We start from the raw sequence: 22,825 nt of genomic DNA, 5'->3' as shown, positions 1-22,825 counted from the left end.
ATTTTCTCTTCACAACTATCGTCCCAAAAGATAGTTCAGGTGGAAAAATTATAAGGCATCATGGTAAAGAAACTAAAAAGTGAAAAACCAAGCACTAATAATTAAATTCAAAGCGTTTCTTTACTCAGTAAAAATTTTCTGCTCAACTATCGTCCCAAAAGATAGTTCAGGTGGAAAAATTATATGGCATCATAGTAAAGAAACTGGATGTTCAATACCTAGTCTTCCCCTAAACACTCGTCTCTAAGGTCAACAAAAGTCATAAAAATGATTTTTTGAATGCCTTTTAAGGAGTCGTTTTCTTTTAAACCTACAACTTACAAATAAAAATTTGTTCCACACGAATGTTAGTAAGTAGATTTATCTTAATGGCTTACCTTATTTTTTCTAATTATCTATCTTATCTATCTTAATTATCTAATTAATAATAGGTTTATCTTACCTGTCAGCAAAATACTGGGTAGCCACATCGCCTATGGGTAACTTGGATAGAACAACTTGAGCTCCAGACGCGTGAATCTTGTCCAACTTTTCATACAGGATCTTCCACTCGGCATCCACCACTTTTTGGTATTCCTGGGGAGGATAAACGTATTAGCTACTGATCCAAACTTTTCCCTCCCATTTAGGACAAAAGAAGATTCCCCTCTTTGGGTAAGAGATTGTTTCAAGGTCAAATAATCGTGCTATCAGTTTTCTAAACTCAGTTACTTACATATTTCGTCATCACCACTTTCAGTCCCGAAAGATGGTTGGTAACAGAAATATTTTCATCATAGTAAATAATCTTGAAGTGTCAACTACCACCTACCTACTTAACTTCAACAGAGAAAACTCTTTTCTTTCAAAGAAAAAATTGCAATCATGTTTCTCTACTCAGCTCAATTTCGTCATCACAACATTCAGTCCCGAAAGATGGTTGCTAAAAGAAATATTTTCATCATAGTAAATAATCCAAGCATTTCAAGTTATTAACTAGTTGACTCCTACCTACACATATGTCCTATCCTGCCCTTCTCTTCATTTTTTCAGGACAATAAAACCTCAGTAGTTACAGTTCCCTCTATATAGTCTGGCTGGGGGACTTTAAACAGGGAGTATACGAGCCTGAAATTTCTCTTGCTAAAGAAATATCAAAGTTCGAGTGCGAAGGGTATCCACTCTTAAAAGTTTTGTAATAAAAACTAAATGTCAGCCCAAAAGCAATTACCTATGAGAACACGGGAAAAGGGGGGGGGATCTTTCAACTAATAAAATGGCTCTTCCACGTACCTTTTTTTTAGAGGTTCGATAGAAGAAACTTTTAAGTGACAAGATCTTATCGTCCCGAAATCGAAGAGAGAAGGAAGACAGGATAGGAGAAATTGAGAATCATGACATATGTACCATGCATCTTGTAGGTATGTCAAATTGGTCTAGGCTCTAATCAGGCTTACAAATTACCAAGTAAATTTAACATAGAACTGTCAGAGGCTAGTAAACCAAGAACTTTTGAAACCATAGTAATCATAGAAGTTATTGTTTAATAAGCTCCACCTAAAGAATAACTCATATTTTAGATGAGTTGCGACAAAAAATTGCTGTTTTCAAAGGTCAACATCCAATATCTTTGGAATAAAGGAAAGAACTTGTTCCATTTGGGGTGGGTACAATCATAGGTTGGATACAGGGCTGGAACCCACCCAAACATCTGAAATTTAAATCGTCTCTAAAACTGAAAGTATGGATCATTTGGGGGAATATCCTGGATTACTGAGTAAGTAGGAAGGTGAATCACCTAAAAAGCCCCAATAATGAAAGATTAGACGGATAATAGTGGATAATAATTACCATTTTTGGAGATTTGTAGACTCGGGACAAAAGAGATCACTGAACGGTGAAGATGGCGATGTCCAACTTCCTTGAGTTATTAAATTGGTGTGGGAATTGTGGGATGGTTTCTGAGTATACAGGACACAGTGGAGATTTTCTTTTCAGTTAAAAAACTTCAAAAAACGAAGAAAAAAGGCTATTTTCAAAGGAAAACCCAGGATGAAAATCGGAAAATCCCGACAAAAAATACAAAAATTTCAAATTTGAAAATGAAAAGAAAATTTTGAAATGTTTACAAAAAAGTTTTGTGCTCGTTGAGAAATAAACATATCCGAGGCGCGAAATTTCAAAAAATTGGTATTTTCTATTTTTTGTGGCCGGTGCCAGCATGGAGGTATGAATATATATTCATACCTCCTTATATTCATACCTCCATGGGTGCCAGTATCGAACTCTGTACCCTAAACTGTGGGTTACTCTACGCGTATTTTATTTTGTGGCAACGTTGGAAAAAAGTGAAAATTTTTCCATTTCGTCCATTTTTTGTATTTTATTATTCACTTCCCCTCCTTTTCTTTTGGATATTTTTGGATTTGAGTGAAAAATTTTTCACCTCTGTTGGAAGAGAAAAAAACTTGTATCATTTTGTCGCCATCTTTTTTTTCCAACAAATCCACTTTTTTTTCAGAGAGAAATGCTGGAACAGCCGCCTTCCTGCTCACCAGCAGGCTGCCAAGATGACAAAGGGTACCGCTTGTGGGGGAGCAATATGTGAAGATATAGATATTTGATAGTATTAGGTATAATTAAGGTTGGAACTTTAACTAGCTTTTGAGTATTAACGGAAACTTGGAAAGTGAAGTACATCTGTATGTTCAATAAAAGATGAGTAGAGGATAAATTTAGCTTATATTCCATAGATGTGGTTGCGTAGAATTAGAATCGAAGCACGAGTGACAGATTGAGAAATACATTTCAGGGTGGATTCACTGATGTTGAATTCTACTGCAAAACTTTTGAAAAATGAAGTAATGGTGCCTCTAGCTCCTATGAACAATCCTCTGACATCAATTTCAGATAACCCATATTTTTCTTTGTAGTATGGGATTGTTGGGATGTAGATGCTCCTTTTTTCCTCATTAACTTCATCAGGTTGTTCTGCACTAGTTTCAAAACGGACAGTAGGATCTACAATGATGCCTTTCTTCTTTTTCCTGTCAATTGCAATGATGTCAATTCTTCTGGTTGATCCATCTGACGCAATACCTTGCACCTCTTCATACACTTCATCATATTGTTTCTTCAACTCCTTGGCTAGCAATGATCGTACAGCATCATGTCTACTAATCCTAGTCAGTTGACCAAAAGGGCATGAACCCAAAACATGGGCCAGTGTTTCAATTGGTTTGTTCACGTCTTTCTTACAACGTTCATTGCCCGTTGGACTCAAACTCTTTGATATGAAGAACTGAGCGTTGAAGATATCATTTTGATCCCACTTCTGAGTCTGACAGATTATAGAGGTCCCTGGAGCTTGTCAATCGAATGGTTAAACCTGAAAACATGATACCAATAATATGCTTTGGAAAACGTCCAAATCAAATTAAATAAGGAATACAGTTTTTATACAACTACCCCATAATGAAGAAATATATTTTTTTTACTATAAAAAGAGTATACAAGACTTCTACCCTCAAAAACCACGAGTAAACTACCATTTGGAAGAATTTAGAAATCTAGTGATTTTCAAGTCAAATCTAGTGATTTTTTTTCCTCGAATTTAGTGATTTTTTAAAATTTGGAGTGGAGACCCTGACTCTGTTGGACTGAAAAATTGGACGAACTGAACTTTCGCAAAAGCTCATTGGACTTACAGGTTCATTTTGAGTGTTGTCTAAGGCTTGTTCGGATCAAGATAGAATCTGAGAAAATTTCAGAAGCATGTCAGGAGAGCATAAAGATGAGGAATCTGAGCTGAATTCAGATGAAGAACTGGATCCTTCCGTCTTAGGAACTATTGATCAGTAAGTACTCATTCATAACCATAGGCAGAAGGTACCATTTTCTTAGCTATCTACTTGATTGACATTTTTAAATGTGTGTAGTTAGTACTTACCTGGTATGGTGACCATCCAGGGAATCACTTGCTGCTGGGTTCCCAGCTCCACTCAGGCTGGGTGAGGTTATTTTGAGGAGGCGGGTAGCTTGTTGCCAAATGGTGACTAAAACCTCTGTCATGAGAAGACAGAAGACCCAAGTTGATAAAATGACATTAAACCCCTATACCTAAGTGAAGAACTGGATCCTTCCGTCTTAGGAACTATTGATCAGTAAGTACTCATTCATAACCATAGGCAGAAGGTACCATTTTCTTAGCTACCTATTTGATTGACACATTTTTTTTTTTTAGATGTGTGTGGTTAGTACCTGGGGAATCACTTGCTGCTGGGTTCCCGGCTCCACTCAGGCTGGGTGAGGTTATTTTGAGGAGGCGGGTAGCTTGTTGGCAAATGGTGACTAAAACCTGTCATGACAAGGCCTAAGTTGATAAAGTGACATTAAACCCCTATATACCTACCTACCTTGACATTTAAATTTATTTTTACAGTTGGAAAAAAGAATACTCAGAAAGTATTGAAAGGTTTGAAGATTATGGTGACATTGGAGAGATTTGGTTCGGGAGAGATTGCATGAAAAGAATTGTCCGATGGATGTCCAGTTCTAACCTTGTCTCCAAGTCTGATAATATTGTTGATCTGGGCTGCGGTAATGCTGCACTGTTGATAGATCTTGTAAGTTCCTTTCCCACTTTGGTGAATTACTTTGCTGTACATCTATTCTTCAAACAAAGTAATAAATTGATCTCCATTTACTAACCCTACACCTCAGCTCTGTATCAAATATGAGCATTGTTGATCCAGTGTTAATAATATTACTTGCCATGTAGAAGTCCCTGGGTTTGATTCTTGGAGTCTACAAAAATATTCTCACCAGTGCCTAATGGTTCATTGCTCTGAGACGTGAACAAAAATCCTTCATTGCTACAAATGGTCAAATATGCAACAATACCTACCTAATAAAACCAAACATCTGGCTGTATAAAATATTAAAAAAAAAAAAATTGAATATCCAACCTATCTCTCTATACTAACACTTTGAGTGCCAAGCCATATATTGAAGAATTTACCCAGGGGCCCAACGGCGCACTTATTTGTGCGACATGCACTTTTTGTGAAATTTCGAAATAAAGCACTGTTTATACTAATAAGGTTTGCTCTCGAAACGGCTGGCTTTCTGCTAACCTGTCCTCCTTCTCTCTTTGCTTTTGAGACGATTAGACCTTAGCAGCGACAGTTCGATCTATCAAACCTCTTCAAAAAATTAGGTAGTCCCCCCCCTTTTTTTAGTCCGTCCTTCCTTTATTATTACTTATAATAAAAGGTATAGCAACTATCTCAACCAAACGTTTTGTGTTGCATCCTTGTCACATTTGTGAACTACATACCAAATTTCAAGTCTCTAGCTTATACCGTTCCCGAGATATTGTTAAATTACACCGAAAACCGCCAAAAAGCGGTAAAATGCCGCCAACCGTTGCACCGGTCTTAACCAAAAGTTTCGTGTCGCATCCTTGTCACACTTGACAGCTACATACCAAATTTGATGTCTCTAGCTTTTACCGTTCTCGAGATATTTTGTTTACAGACAGATAGACAGACACACACACGGACCAATGGCTGAAACTTTCTTTTCACATTTTCTCACACAAATGAGCTCTGATCTTGAAATTTGTCGCGACGACCTATGAGCTCAAAGCGAGAAAGTTTTAGATAACAGTTCAGTCGATAATTTAAGACCGGTTTTAGCCTCACCTGTGTTAAGCTACGCCGAGAAAGGCCAATAAATGGATGGGTGACTTGAACATTATATTGGGAATAAAGGGAGAACGAGCTCTAGTTTTTCCTTCCAAGCTCTTTAACACTACGAACAGTAGGTACCCTAGGTTGTTTTTACTTATAAGTGGAACGTGTTTTGACACTAAAATCTGACCATCGAAAATTTGACCCGATTACATTACTTTCCTTCCTATAGGATAAGGAAAGTAAAAATTAGGGAGTCACCCGTCTTTCCTCCCTCCCCCCGTTTTTTTTCATTCCAGGCTCTTTAACATTACAAACAGTAGGTACCCTAGGTTGTATTTACCTATAAGTAAAACATTCTTTTTGAAAGCTGTGTTACGAGTTCTCATTGTCTTGCAGCTAACTTGTTTACATTGAAAACCTACTAATTTATTACAAATTATTACAGATGCAACAGAGACAAAAACTTTCAAAAGAAAAACGGTCAATGAAACAGAGCAGAAGTTTCATTGAGAACATCGAATAATTTTGTAAGAACGTCGAATTTCCTAATTAATATTCCAACTGGGAATGCAATCAGAAAATGTAAAAAAAATAAGAGCGAAATAACATCTCCAGAATTATTGATGAGTTTTAGTGAAAAGATATTATTTAGATGTACATACCTATAGTACGTAGATACCTAATTAATTTATAAATATATTACCAGATGCAACAGAGACAAAAACTTTCAAAAGAAAAACGGTCAATGAAACAGAGCAGAAGTTTCATTGAGAACATCGAATAATGTTGTAAGAACATCGAATTCCCTAATTAATATTCCAACTGGGAATGCAATCTGAAAATGTAAAAAAATAAGAGCGAAATAACATCTCCAGAATTATTGATGAGTTTTAGTGAAAAGATATTATTTAGTTTTAGATGTACATACCTAGTACGTAGATACCTAATTAATTTATAAATATAAAATTAGCAAGTACGAGTACCTAGGTTAAAAGTTATTTCTGAATTAAATCTCTGAAGTATTCATCAATATCTGAAGTACCTTTATAAATATAAAATTAGCAAGTACCTACCTAGGTTAAAAGTTATTTCTGAATTAAATCTCTGAAGTATTCATCAATATCTGAAGTAGGTACCTACCTACATACTATACCTACCTATGAAGATATTTTACAAGTTTGTTTTCATCTAAATTTCATAATTATAAAGAGGAGATGGAAATTTTGTTTCAATGATAATATTACAGCTATTAGTGCAGTCATTCTTGATAGTGATAGCAAAAGAAAAAGCCTTGATCTGAAATGGTTCTTGATCTTTTATGATCATTCTCAACCTCTATCTGAATTATTCCAAATGAGTCTGACTTAACATTTCATCTAAATTTCATAATTATAAAGAGGAGATGGAAATTTTGTTTCAAGGATAATATTACAGCTATTATTGCAGTCATTCTTGATAGTGATAGCAAAAGAAAAAGCCTTGATCTGAAATGGTTCTTGATCTTTAATGATCATTCTCAACCTCTACCTGAATTATTCCAAATGAGTCTGACTTAACAGTACCTAATAGTGAATTCTATGAAAGAAAACCCTCATATTTTGTACTGTTTTCCAGAGAAAAATTGACCTTCTTTCAGAAAGTTCCTCAAATATGAGTCAGCAACCACTAAGTCAGTCAGCGGGACAAAAAAAAATCTCAAAATCAGCTCGAGGATCTCACAAGAAATCCACTCTTGAAACTGAGATTACTAAGTGAGGTCGAACTTCATCATAATTGACGTTTAGACAAGGACAGGAGAAAAAATCCTCATGGTTAGAATAAACGAGAGTTGCCTCAGCACTTACCATCAGCAAAAAAGTTTCCCAACATCAGCAGCTTGTTAATAGAATCAGCCAAAAGTTTTCCGACTTTTATCATTAAAACATACCTGGCAACAAAAAAGCACAACATTTTAATTAGTTTTGAAAACTTTTACGGATCGCTGGGGATTTTGGTACGTCAGGAGTTTTTATGGACGTGGAAACATCACCCGTTTTGAACGATAAATCAGACATTGAGGGGGGGAAAAGTCAGGTCTAGGTAGAAAAAGCTACAAAAAGCTGAAGTTTCAATATGTACTTCACCGAACATTTTGTTAACATACACTGCATATATAATATATGTACATAATATATAAAATGTTATGCAAGTTATATGTATTCGTACTTAACTAGGTATATGTAGGTACATGGTACATTAGTAAATTTTGCAGTCATTAAAATATTGAATAGAGGGAATTTAGCTAAAAATAGCCCTCTTATATAAACTCCGACCAAATGAACCCAAATAATCCAGTAGGCACCTATCAGCATTAGCTATAACAAACCAGATATGTAGTACCTTACATGACAACATTAACATAATGTACATCTCAATAACACCACAGAGAACCTCATAACTCATAAACCACAGAGAAGAAACATTACAGGGGAGGAGAGGGAATATTATAGGGAGAATATTTTTGAGGGAGGGAGAATATTACAGGGAAAGGAGGAGAATATTACAGGGAATGGAGGGGAGATATTATAGGGAGGGAGGGGGGGATATTACAGGGTGGAGATGGAAGAGGTGGTTTTCCATTAGGGCGAGTGTCATCAGTGCCAGTATATTTCTCATTTTATTTATACAGGGTGTTCCTACAAGGAGAAATCTATTTCCATTTTCCAAGGGCGCATGTATAACTGCTAAAGTTTTTTTTTATGTATGACGGAGGTTTTAGCCTCCATCAAACTACCGACCTCCTTACATTAACCGCAACCAGGCTGGGTGGGGACACGCCAGCAGCATGCGATTGCTCGAATGGTCACCCGTCCGAATACCAACCACGCTCATCGTTGCGTTGGTTAGCTTCAGTGACGTTGGGGACTGATACATTCCACGTGCTATTAGACCATATTTTGATGTTTCGTAACTGTACAGAAATGTTAGCATATTTTTACTGTTTGTATTTGAAACTATTCTTGCGTATAACTTGGGTAGGAAAATCTCTCTCTCTCTTTCAGAAGGTCCCAATGGGACTAACATGGCCTTACGCCTCAATAAAGATGGGACAATGGGTATAGCATATTTATGACTTTTTTTTTCGTTCCACATTAGGGCTAATGTTATAGCCTTATTTTTGAGACACAGTAAGATAATAGTACCTAATAGATAAAATAGTTAAAGAAATAAATAAAAATATTTTTTAATAATCGTGCATGGTTTAATGAAATGTAGATCTCAATACTGGAAAAGCCCTCTACAGTAGTCTCCCATAGAGCCGGACCAGTCGCAAAATCAGAAAACTTTCCTTCGTGAGCTGAAATTCTTTCCCAAATTTCATCAAAAACGAATAAACCGTTCAACAGAAAATTAGGTAAGTTGAAATAAGAAGACAAAGGACAAATCTACAACTTGAAACATAGACCTCACTTTGTTCCAATAAGGTCCAACCACTGAGCCATATTATGTGGCAATTGTGGCACTCTTTTAAAAAAGGGACAGCAAAACCATGTTCGTAGTATGTACAGATTGTACAGTGAACAGTGGTGAGATAAAATAATTTAAAGAGATAAATAAAAATATTGTTTAATAATCTTGGTTTAATGAAATGTAGATCTCAATACTGGAAAAGCCCTCTACAGTACGGTCTCCCATAGAGCCGGACCAGTCGCAAAATCAGAAAACTTTCCTTCGTGATCTGAAATTCTTTCCCAAATTTCATCAAAAACAAATAAACCGTTCAACAGAAAATTAGGTATGTTGAAATAAGAATACAAAGGACAAATCTACAACTTGAAACATGGACCTCACTTTGTTCCAATAAGGTCCAACCATTGAGCCATATTATGTGGCACTCTTTTAAAAAACCGACAGCAAAACCATGTTCGTAGTACGTACAGATTGTACAGTGAACAGTGGTGTACCTACCTAAACAATAAAATCTTCCAGTTTCCTACTTTGACACAATGGGAGAAACACACAAAGCGTGCTGAAATACTTACATATCTACTTACATTGTTATCAAAAAAACCCACAAGAATGAGAAAACTAAAGTAACATATCAGCGAAGACAAACTAGATAAACAATAAACCATGGAAACAAAATTTATGTGAACAAAGTTGCAATAATACCAACGTGAAGAGAGCAACACAATAATTTATAGAAGATCTCTCCTGAGAAAGTTGGCAACAAGAAAGAGATACACTGACAACACTGCAGACAATGTACACACGGAGAAAACAGTCAAAGAAGTAAATAGAAGCGGAGTGGATGACAATATCATTGCTCTGGCAGAAGGTGTGGAAATGGAATAGCTAGAAATAGAAGAGCAAAACAAAAAAGAAGAAGACCAAGGAGAAGGAGAGGATCTCTCCTGAGAAAGTTGGCAACAAGAAAGAGAGAACACTGACAACACTGCAGACAATGTACACACGGAGAAAACAGTCAAATCAAAGAAGTAAAAAGAAGCGGAGTGGATGACAATATCATTGCTCTGGCAGAAGGTGTGGAAATGGAATAGCTAGAAATAGAAGAGCAAGACAGAAAAGAAAAGAAGAGAAAGAAGGCGAAAGAGAAGAAGAAGGAGGAGAAGAAGAAGAGGGAGAGGAAAGTTCATTTGTCCCCATGGTTTTCACCTTAAAATTCTTCGAAAAATTCTCAATAAATATAATTAGCTTTTTGTAGATAGGAAAGAACTTACGAGTCCATTGTCATCTCCAGGGATAAAATCTTCAGGAAACCGTACAAATCGATATACCTACTACGGATAGGAGATGGGAGGGTATGGAGGGATAAGATAAAGGAGGGACCCCAAATAAGATTGGTAAAAGGTGCAGTAAAACATGAAAAGGAGGTCTATCTCCCAATATTTCTACGTGCTAAATATCCTACCCACATCCCAATATTTCAATCGCATCTCACTATAAGAGAAATCAGAAAGGAGTAAGATTTTAATCAGAATCGTAAATTCCGCGTACGATTATGAGACATAGGTATTCTCCCTGCGTATAATAAATACGGCAGAGTACGATAATATCATTTCGTACAATATTACTGTCAAAAATATGGGATTTTATCTTATTTCCTTTAACTAAACATTTCCTCTTATGCACAAAATTCGGATTCTATTGCTGCGAGCGTTTTCATTTCGGGGAAAATAATATGCGAGCAGGATATGTTTTAGAAGTTCCAAATATATACATATAGTGTCTTGTGTTCTGAAATTCGGAATAAACGGAGTCACCAGTAGTGTAGTTGTGAAGACGATGGACAAACCGTTGAGGCAACTGCAACGTTGAGATGCAAAATCTTCTTTGATGGAGTTTGAACACTTTTTTTGCCAAATCTTGTTTGATGGAGATTTAACGTTATTGTATAACTACCAAACACTTTTTCATCTAAATTTCATAATTATAAAGAGGAGATGGAAATTTTGTTTCAAGGATAATATTACAGCTATTATTGCAGTCATTCTTGATAATGATAGCAAAAGAAAAAGCCTTGATCTGAAATGGTTCTTGATCTTTTATGATCAATCTCAACCTCTCTCTGAATTATTCCAAATGAGTCTGACTTAACAGTAATAGTGAATTCTATGAAAGAAAACCCACATATTTTGTACTGTTTTCCAGAGAAAAATTGACCTTCTTTCAGAAAGTTCCTCAAATATGAGTCAGCAACCACTAAGTCAGTCAGCAGGACAAAAAAATCTCAAAAATATCAGCTCGAGGATCTCACAAGAAATCCACTCTTGAAACTGAGATCAGAGAAAAATTGACCTTCTTTCAGAAAGTTCCTCAAATATGAGTCAGCAACCACTAAGTCAGTCAGCAGGACAAAAAAATCTCAAAATCAGCTCGAGGATCTCACAAGAAATCCACTCTTGAAACTGAGATTACCAAGTGAGGTCGAACTTCATCATAATTGACGTTTAGACAAGGACAGGAGAAAAAATCCTCATGGTTAGAATAAACGAGAGTTGCCTCAGCACTTACCATCAGCAAAAAAGTTTCCCAACATCAGCAGCTTGTTTTTGAGGTGTAGTAGGTAGATAGGTACCTAGTTATCCGTATAGGTACATAGGTACCTGTGTGTTACAGCTCAACTATACATCAAAAAACAGATTTGGAAAAAAAAAACAACATATTGGAGGTACTATTAAGTAGAACTTCTGTTATAATTAATCTGAAAGCTCAGTGGTGCGGCAACAGGAAATAATGTCCTGAGGGCGAGGAGAGATTCCTGTTATAAATGCTAAATACATTATTAACTACCTAGTTGCCCAGTGAATTGTACCTATTAGAAGTCACAGGAAAAAAGGAATCGTAGGATTCGTAGGGGACCCCCCAAAAGGTTCTACGACTCCCGCACTCCTGACGAATCCAATTCTTGACGAGAAAATGTCTTAGGTGTAAAACACGTGTGAAGTTTTTTTTTTTTTTTTAATAGAGGGAAGTATAACAACTAACAACGGAGGTATTATCGTTCCGAAATCGATGAGAGAAGGAGGACAGGAAAGGAGAAAGCCGGTCCGAGATTGACCCTATTCTGTTTAGGATGAAGTTCGCCAAGGGCGAGAATCGAACCAGCACCCTAGCGTCCACTAATCAGAGAAGGCCAAGGCCAAGAAGTCAAGGGAAGAGTGACAAGACAAAGTTTTCGCCACGTCAGACCTCAAGTTGGGAAAACAAATAGAAATGGCGTAGCTCGTTAGAAAAGCGCAATTATGTAAACGAAGAAAAAAAATATTAGAAGAGAAATAAAAGTGTAATGTAATAACTAGAAAGTAGGAGATGAAGGGGTAAGTAGGAACTAGGACAGGGGTTTCCAACTTCCATGTGTATGCGGGCCACATGCTACATTGGGAAGTATTTCGCGGGCCACATATTATGTACCTACTTAGGGGAGAATTGTAGGACCCCCCCATAGAACTTTTCAGAAATGCAGTCCGATCGAATTTTGAGCGCCGCAGGCGAAATTTTTCAAAAAGTATTCTCCGAATTTTTTACATCCAGGCAAGTTTGTACAAATCCCAAAAACCTTCGCGGGCCACGAAAATGGTCTGGCGGGCCACATGTGGCCCGCGGGCCGCTAGTTGGAAACCCCTGAACGAGGAGATAAAAGGGGTAATATAGGAGATGAAACAGGAAAATAGGAAAGGGGTAGGTAGATTTGTACTTTGTACTTTGTAGGTTAGGTAGCTACTTATTTATAGAGCGAAAATGTGGCAAATCACTGGAGATTTCAAATCTAAACTTGGTGATATTTGCGAACAGTTAAAATGAGTAAGCAAGAGCGAAAATAATCGATTTCTCAGATATCCACTTAGATATATAGAGCTAAATATTGTATTGATTGTTGGCGGTGTCTTACTCCTTTGGTCAAGATCCTGATAACATAGGTAGGTACTGATTAATATTGATTTTGATACATGTAAAATACATAGGTAGGTAAGTTTTAATAACAATGGTAGGTATAAAACAAATGCAACGCAACATAATAATTTTCATTAGAATATTACTCATTTACTTAATACTCGTAATAAGTATGTGTATAGCGAACAAAAGTGAACTTAGATACAGTTAGCTAAATATTGTATTGATTGCTGGCGGTGTCTTACTCCTTTGGTCAAGATCCTGGTTATCAGGAGAGTGTGGATTCAATTCCAGCGTATAATTTTGATAGTTGGTGGCCTACTGCTGGAGTAAAGGGGCTTTCTAGTCCTATAGGAACTGAAGGAAATAAAGTATTGGAAAAAGTATAAGGGAAAACGTTTATTGAATTTTAGGCCTGATTGAGCAATGCTCATATTTTGATAGTAGGTGGCCTACTGCTGGAGTAAAGGGGCTTTCTAGTTCTATAGTCGAGTAGTATAAATAAGCACTCGTACACATATCATATACACATATCAGACATCAAGTTTTTCAATAAAAAGCATAACGATTTCATCAAACGATCAGAAAACATGGAAGTAAACAGGAACTGAAGGAAATAAAGTATTGGAACAAGTATAAGGGAAAACGTTTATTGAATTTTAGGCCTGATTGAGCAATGCTCATAAACGTTAGGAAAGATAAATATGAAAGCAAGAGAAGAAAGGAAATAAAAAGAGAAACTGAAGACATTTGATAGAATGATTTGCCTTTAACCCTTGACAACTTTAGGGCCTACTTTGTCTTTAGATTTTTCTTTCGCAATTCATCACAAAAGTGTGCCCGGCATTGCCCTTTGTAGACTTCTTCTTCTTCTTCTTCTTCTTCTTTCTTCTTCTTCTTCTTCTTCTTCTTCTTCTTCTTCTTCTTCTTCTTCTTCTTCTTCTTCTTTCGCAATTCCTCACAAAAGTGTGCCCGGAATTGCCCTTTGTAGATTTGTACCTAATTCTTCTTTGTACGATCTGAGTTTTATTTTTAAGAGATTCGATAGAGTGTATCTAACTGCTGTCTTATCGTTCCGAAATCGAACAGAGAAGAAGTATAGGACAGGAGAAAGCCAGCCATTCCGAAAACGAACCTTATTAGTTTAGGATATAAAACTGTCCTGCCACGAGGGGTTAATTTGTATCCTGCCACGAGGGGTTAATTTGTATCCTGCCACGAGGGGTTAATGTATCCGTTTCATTTGATGCCAATTGTCTATTCATTACGAGCATGGAAAATATTGTCCTTGAACTTTTCCTTGCATTTCCCCAATTTGACTTTAGTATATTCCTTCTCCTGTTTTCCTTCTCTCTTCGATTTCGGGACGATAAGACCATAGCAGTTACAGTTCCCTCTGTCAAACCTCTTTAAAAAAAAAAAATATTCCTTTAGTTTAGTCATGTTCCTAAATTGGAGTAGATAACAAGAGGACTGAGGAATTGGATAGATTTCATTATGTCTAACTACGGTGTTGTTTTACTGTTTTACCATACAGTATGGACTGCATTTTACCAACATACAGGGGGTTCGGAAAAAAACGCATTGGATTATCGTCAAAAATTTTCACCAATAAATTTTTTTGTAGCCAAAGCCCAAAACCAAATGTCAGCCCAAAGCAATCACCTAGCTGGGGCTGATTGAAATGCTGACGAAAAACGCCGACCCCGTCTGAACACGGGAAAAGGCGAAGACGAAGACAAGAATTTTTAGAATTCAGAAGTTTGATAGAGGGAAGTAAAAACGTCTTATCGTCCCGATATTGAAGAAAGGAGGCAGGATAGGAGACAGTCAGCCGTTGAACTTGCGACCTAGCGCTTACAAGGCAGGTACTAGGTACCTTTCAAGCTAACAAAACTGGTTTTTTTCTACTTTTTTTAGGGCAGACGCTCTATCTTTCAAGCTAACTAAGCTGGTTACATTTACCTTTTTCAAAGCGCTACTGACTCCGACTGCCCTGCCCTGTAGATCAACTTTAGAGCATTTGCAGACCCTGTTGAAGTGTTCATGTTCATAGAAGAAAAAGTCCCCTATTTAACCCAACCACCTCTTTTCGTTAGGCACATTTTGATCACCCTGTATACAGGCTGTGGTGTTGCATACATAAACACTCCTTGGAATTCTAACGCACTACATAACTTCTTATTAACATACTATACAGAACTTGTTATTTACTTACTACATACATAACTTCTTACCTACCTATTTACATATTAATTTATTCCTTTTTAGCACATACGGCACCAATACTATCTTCACATACATGGGATACCTGTGTAGATTATACTAATTTATTACGTTAGTAAATATCAATGACATTTAAATTCCATATAATGAAATTATTTAAAATCTCAATTTGTATTTCTCTTAAAAAAAAAAAAGAAAAAAAAAATGCAATTTATTATGATTGTAGATAGACACGAAATGCAATGGTATGTACAACATATGTACATATACCTATAGATAAGCAAGTAAATAATTAGGTAGGAACATGTTAAGTCTGAGAGAAGAAGAGGTACCTTCTTAGCTACGTCTACACTTGTGCGCTTTTCAATTCAACATACCTACCCTTCCACTAATGATTAAATTCAAAGGGTTTGTTTTGTAAGTAGGTATATTAAAGGAAGTAATCTTGAGAGGCAAGTTTTTTTTTTACTCAGTAAAATTTTCTCTGCACAACTATCGTCCCAAAAGATAGTTCAGGTGGAAAAATTATATGGCATCATAGTAAAGAAACTGAAAATTGAAAAACTAAGCACACTAATGATTAAATTCAAAGGGTTTGTTTTGTAAGCTTATCTTAGAAGAAGTAAGTAGGTAATCTTGAGAGATCTCTTGGCCACTCAGCCACAGAGGCGGACTTAATCTGTTCAGGATAAAATCCCTGGCGGGAATCGAACTTTTTCCCAGAGGTCAGGGGTCGGTATTCCGAAAGGAAAACAGGTACAACTTTTGTCTAAGACTACAAAATAGTGTAGGTACAAAAAATACTTACTTCGAACAGTAACAAAAATTAAACAGAAGTAAAATTTCACAACAACTTCACAAGGTCCCTCTGAAACCTGATTAAAAAAAATACAAAAATAGAATCACGCAAAAAATAGGTAGAATGTAATATTTACACTTTTGTAACACTCGTCAAATTTACGGGCCTAAAGTTTCAAACAAAAACGAACGAAATAAATACGCAAAATTTCTATCAACGATCAAAATTCAAAACAACAAGAGGAAATGTCGAAAATCACACAAAAATGTTAACAAAATAGCAATATTTTTACGCAAAAACGAAAATATCTAATGTGTAAAAGAGAACTGAAATTTTTACAAAGAATTGAAATTTTTACGAAAGTTATAGACACAACGTGCCCGTGTGGACGGACAAGGCACGAATAAACAAATTGTGGCGTAGCGTAGACTAAACAGACAACACTACTTGATAAGTTTAGGTACTCTGCTCAATGTACGGATTGGTCTCCCCAAGCTTTGAGATGGTAGGATAGGTATAGAGTCGTGTGTGAGAAATCATGAAATAGGTAGGTACATATATCTATATCTACCTACCCTCGGGGTATTAAACTTCAATCACACGAGTCAAGTGTGGCTGAGGCTTAAGTCAGGTACGAACGTGTCGAACGTACCTACATTGTAAAGCTGTGTCCACACATAGTCGACGACCGTCGATCGATCTCTATCAATGGCCATCGACTATGTGTGGACATAGCTTTAGGTACTAAAGGGTAGTTGTGGAAACGATTTGAATCAACATTTTGAAACCAGAAGGCCCATAAAGATCACAAACTGATGTGGAAGGATAGGGCTGAAAAAAAACTTGAGAGAATGAGGGAGAAGGCCGACCTTAAATAAAAATGGGAAAATTCACAGTAAGAGAAAGAAAAGAGATACATGGAAATAAATTCCTAAGAGTAAAGAATTTTATTTAATATTTTAGGCATGAATAAATTTTATATCTCGACTGGGACTCGATTCACCGAACTCCAGATCCGAAGTGAACCAACCTAACTATACCACTGAGGTTGGTACGAAATGTCAAGTCCGAATGCCCTTCAACCTCCAAAATTTTGCCGCCCATTTAGTCATTACTGTTGCTGTATAAAAGAAATTATCTCAAAAATGAAAATAACAAAAGTGATTGCGAAACAGCGTTGGTGGGTGTTACAAAAAAATCACATTTTCATTTTTATTATAAAAAATAATAAACTATTTAAAAAATACATTTATTAGTGTTAATAAAAAATCAATGATTAGTTTTGAGTGTGAACAACAATAAACAGGGTGTCTCGGAAAAATCCGAGACACATGAAAATAAGGGATGGATGTAGTTGAATTTTCCTTTCGGAATTTCCCCTCTTCTGAAGCTTGTTTCTCCTCTTTTGGCGTTATAGCGTCTGTATTGAACCATTGGTCAATAGGAATAAATGTCCTGTTGAATTATGGTACATCACTCTTTATTTATGGTAACTCACCTAATTTATTACCGGTTTTGTTCATTTTGTTGACTTAAACGAGAGGGAAGCGTAATAAACATTGTACAGAGAAGATTTATAAAGCTTATCTCTAAAGAGTGTACAGATTAATTAGTTTTTTTGATAGGCCTCCCCTTAATCTATCTCCTTATCGTATATCATTTAAGTAGATGAGTAGGCTATAGGAACCATTAGGTAGAGGTCTCATGTGATTACAGTAGGTACTTGGTTTAACTGTTTTAATACAAGTGTACTATCGATAGGTAGATTGAAGAGAGGACAGGAGAAAACCAGCTGTTCCAAAAATGATCATTATCTGTTAAGATAAAGTTCACCCCGGGCTGGAATTGAACCCGCGACCTAGCGCTTGAACAGTGCAGTGGGTAGCATCGGCACTGTTTTTGTAAATTATTAACGTCATGTTTATCGATTTGTTCGAACTCTAAAGGCGGATTTCACATAGTCTTATGGGCCTGTTCACACTTAAACTTAAAGTTCAAGTGTGAACAGGCCCATAAGACTATGTAGCCAAGTAGCTATCAACATGAAAACTGCCGTATACTACAAGTTGCAGTCTAGATGTGAAATCCGCCTGATTTCCTTTACGGGAAACTCACCACTGGTCAAAGGAACAAAGGTTTCTACTACCTAACCTCGTCTAGGCTTTCAACATAGCAACGAGTGGCCTTGATGATAAAGTAAATCTAATTAATGGTCAAAGGAAACTGAACACTAGACCTTCGATGGTCGTGAATGTGCCATCTTGGATTTCCAATGGTTTAGTACAGGCTCTACCACGCCACCTAGTATTTGAATTTGAACTAATGCCCGAATTTTCCAAACCAGGTACCTACCTACAATGAGAGGACTCTATTGACCTACTATGAGCACAGTAATTAATGTAGGTCTCTAATTACCTAGGTAATTATTCACCCACAGTTCAAATACATACGTAATGCGGGTACAATTTCGTAGATATTTACCTACAGTTCAAAGGTTTGTCCTCTCAAGCAGCTGTCTACGGAGAGCTATAATTCAGCCGAGGGATCATTAATAAAAGCTGAGTTCTGACTCTCATTTCCTTTATTGTGCGCCCGAAGCCTTGTGTAGGGAAATAGAACTTTAACACGCCACACGCTACGCGCCTTTGAGTTCCGCTGGCCTAACTTTGTCAGGGAAAAGAAAGAGGAACATAAAAAAAGAGGTTTGATAGAGGGAACTGTAACTGCTAAGGTCTTATAGTCCCGAAAGCGAAGAGGAATGAAGGCAGGATAGGAGAAAGCCAGCCGTTCCTTTAAGGTTCAGGATAAAATCCTCCCCGGGCGGGAATCAAACCCGCGACTTAGCGGTTACAAGGCAGACGCATACTAGTGGTTCCCTTGATAAGGGAAACTGTAACAAAACGGAGGTTTTATCCAGAAATCGAAGAGACAAGGAAAACTAGAGAATTGTTAGATGAAATAAAATAAAAAACAACAACAATAGACATCAGGATAGGAGAAAGCCAGTCGTTCTGGGAACGAACCTTATCATTCTGTTAACCTCGGGCGGAAAAATTCAGCGTCAACTTAGCGCCTCGATTTTAGATATTACCTCAATTTTAGATATCCCTGGTAGTTGAAATCTTTCAAACATCACTCTTTGCCTAATCCCTTTTATTCTCACTGATGAAAGAGATGAATGAGGACTTTCCTCAACGGGTAGTCAAAGGGTCACACATCTATCGATTTTTTATTTGCTTCTCTGATGCCACAGCTCAAATTGGACTATACAAAGGCTGACGTTAATTTGAATTAAATGTGCTGAAATGCTTTTCTGTCGTGCCGGGTGTGTTTTCTGAACTTCTTCTCAGCTGACTTGAGTCAAGCCATCAGCTGATTTTGACAAAACTATTAGCTGACTTTAGTGTATTTTGACAAAACTATTTGAAGTAAAACTAGCTAGGTACATAATTATATATCTTTAGTAGGCAGTATAACCATTCCGGCAGCCCGAGTCCGGGGAATGATACTTCCAAATCGAAGGCCTAGCGCTTACAAGGCAGACGCGCTACCAACTAAGCTAACTAGGCTGGCATAGAGCTAGCTTTAAAGCTGACCATACACTGACACTTGCTTCTCTTATCCGACAGTTGATTTGTACAGCAACATGCCATCATTATTGCTCCAATGTAACATCATTCTTCTACATATACTCCATACCTATAATACAAATACATATTACTCGTATGTATAATTATTTTACATACAGTTCCCTCTGTCAAACCTCTTTGAAAAAATACTTTTACTCCCCCGGGCGGGAATCGAACCCGCGGCCTAGCGCTTACAAGGCAGACGCACTACCAACTAAGCTAACTAGGCTGGCTCCAAAAGCTTCAATTATTCTTAGAAAGACACAAAATTTCCAACTGTCCCAAGTAAATCCTTGGAAAGACAAAAGTTCCCTCAGTCAACCATTCCAAATATGTCTAATTTCCCCGTTAGTGCGAGTGAAAGCCATTTGAATACGAAAATCCCGTCTATAACTTGCGGTCTTACGGGTTTCCAAAGAACTAGGCTGGCTCCAAAAGCTTCAATTATTCTTAGAAAGACACAAAATTTCCAACTGTCCCAAGTAAATCCTTGGAAAGACAAAAGTTTCCTCAGTCAACCATTCCAAATCTGTCTAATTAAACGAAAGTTTCCCGGTTGGTTCGAGTGAAAGCCATTTGAATACGAAAATCCCGCCTATAACTTACAACTTGCGGTCTTACGGGTTTCCAAAGTTCAAAAAGTTGAAAAGGCTCTGAGCACACCACACGTCAGGATGGAAAAGTTTTTCTGACCACACCACACGTCAAGATGGAAAAGTTTTTTTGCTCAAAATACGAACTTGAAATTTTTCGTTTCCTTTCGATTTTTTTTTTTTACTAACTAAAAGAGTCTTGAAAAGGTCTAATAAAGAAACTCAAGTAGGTAAGTTACCTATCTACCTTATTATTATCAAGCAGGTACGCTTCTCTTATGTATATTGGGTAAGCCGAAATAGGCCGTGTAGGGTAGGGTACTTATGGATGAAAGTAAAAAAAAAAGGATTCACAAAAATAATACCTACTTACCTACCCTAGGGGGAAAATCTGACTTTACAAACACACAAGCATGATAAAAGAGAGGAGTGAGATAGAGTGTGTAAGAGACGGAGAGAGAGTGAGAAAGAGAGAGAGAGAGAGAAAGAGAAAGAGAAAGAGAGCGAGACGGAGAGAGAGAGAGAAAGAGAGCGAGACGGAGAGAGAGAGAGAGAGAGAGAGAAAGAGAGAAGAGAAGGAAAAACACAGAAAAAGACAGATGGAAGGGAAATTAGAAAGCAGTAGACAAGAAGGGGGAAGAGAGAAAATAGGTGGACAACAAAGAGAGGGAGAGAAGACAGAGAGGGGGAGAGAGAGAGAGAGAGAGAGAGAGAGAGAGAGAGAGAGAGGGAGAGAGTGAGAGAAAGAGAGAAGAGAAGGAAAAAACACAGAAAAAGACAGATGGAAGGGAAATTAGAAAGCAGTAGACAAGAAAGGGGAAAAGAGAGAGAGGGAAGAGAGAAAATAGGTGGACAACAAAGAGAGGGAGAGAAGACAGAGAGGGGAAGAGAGAGAGAGAGAGAGGAAGGGAGGGAAAGAGAGAGGGAGAGAGTGCATTATATTTAAAGACATGTTTGTGAAGTAGGTCTCTCTTTTGTAAGGAAATCTTCATAAGCATTCTAGAGGGAGGGGGAGGACTTCTATTGCCTGTGTGGTAAGGAAGAAAGGGGACGTAGGCTCTTTATTGCCTGTGTGGGAAGGAAGAGAGGGGAGGGGAGGGATATGTACCTGACTCAAGTGACCACTTCACATGATGCATTCCACTGAAATGTTTTTTTTTTTTTAGGAGTAGGTAGATAGGTAGGTTTCTTATCAGTGGCGATCGACCGGTAATAAGATATTGTTGGTTCGACTCCCGCCCAGGGCGGAATTTGTCCTAAACAGATAAGGTTCGTTCTCGGAACGAGATTTTTTTTCTTTTTTTTTTTTTTTTTTTTTTTTTTTTTTTTTTTAGGTAGGTAGGTTTCTTATCAGTGGCGATCGACCAGTAATAAGATATTGTTGGTTCGACTCCCGCCCGGGGCGGATTTTATCCTAAACAGATAAGGCTCGTTCTCGGAACGACTGGCTTTCTCCTATCCTGTGTTCCTTCTGTGTTCGCTATGGGGACGATAAGATTTTAGCAGTTACAGTTCATTCTACCAAACATAAGTACTTTCCTTATCGTAGGATAAGGAAAGTAAAATTCGTAAAATAGGATAAGGAAAGTAAAATTCGATTCCAAAACTGATGTAAAACAAAGGATAAAGCTCTCAAGTTTGTCATCTCATTCACACTTTGGTTTAAAATCAGCTTAAATGAACTTGAGTAGTTGAGTAGCTTCAGACTTTCATAGTACTCGTGGACCCAGCCAACCGTGATACATTTAGAACTAGAAGTACCCAACAGAACATTGATGTTAAATACAGGTAGGTAGGTATGTACCTTGTCTGGGACTATACACGTGCTGCTGACTGATTCCGCTAATTCAGGGTACAACTAAAAAAAAAATGTTGATAGAGGGAACTGTAACTGCTAGGACAGGGGTTTCCAACTTCCATGTGTATGCGGGTCACATGCTACATTGGGAGGTACTTCGCGGGCCACATATGTACATAGGGGAGTATTATTGTAGGAACCTCCACCCCCCAACTTTCAGAAATGCAATCCGATCGGATTTCGCCGCAGACGAAATTTTTCGAAAAGTATTCTCTTAATTGTAGCTGAACAGAGCCGGGTTCAATGCCCAGTGGAGCCAGACCTTTTTTTTTTATAAATCCCAAAAAGCTTCGCGGGCCACATGTGGCCCGCGGGCCGCTAGTTGGAAACCCCTGTGCTAAGGTCTTATCGTCCTGAAAGAGAAGAGGGAAGGAAGACAGGATAGGAGAAAGCCAGCCGTTGCGAGAACGAACCTTCTCTGTTTAGGATAAATCCGAATCGGGTGAGAATCGAACTCACAACCTATTGAGTAAACCCCCGGTTGTACGCCACTGGACAAAGTCTACCTACAATACCTTCATCTCCCATTGATATAGGTACCTACTTTAGAAGAGAGAGATTTTTTTTATATGTAGGTTTAAAAAAAGAAAATGCGTAGCCTTTTCAAAAGGTTTGTGCGGGACTGCTGTTCTTGCGTTTTTTTTTTTTTT

General features: G+C 37.4%; 2 protein-coding genes across 2 annotated transcripts in view; one reads left to right on the top strand and one right to left on the bottom strand.

Moving 5' to 3' along the window:
- Positions 1–22,825, bottom strand: part of LOC103516832 (T-complex protein 1 subunit eta) — a gene marked incomplete at its 5' end in the record, with an annotated part of 51,485 nt that overhangs the window by 13,178 nt on the left and 15,482 nt on the right.
- LOC103516829 (EEF1A lysine methyltransferase 2-like) lies at positions 3,600–4,754 on the top strand. Its single transcript, XM_008481817.3, has 2 exons — positions 3,600–3,836; positions 4,421–4,754. Exons 1-2 carry the CDS (start codon positions 3,754–3,756, stop codon positions 4,686–4,688), a joined length of 351 nt encoding a protein of 116 aa, XP_008480039.1. The 5' UTR covers positions 3,600–3,753; the 3' UTR covers positions 4,689–4,754.

This window comes from Diaphorina citri, unplaced genomic scaffold (genome assembly GCF_000475195.1).
Source record: "Diaphorina citri unplaced genomic scaffold, Diaci psyllid genome assembly version 1.1 scaffold1676, whole genome shotgun sequence".
NCBI classification, from domain to species: Eukaryota; Metazoa; Arthropoda; class Insecta; order Hemiptera; family Psyllidae; genus Diaphorina; species Diaphorina citri.
Note: the sequence above shows the minus strand (reverse complement) of the source record. Positions and strands in the feature narration are given on the sequence as shown.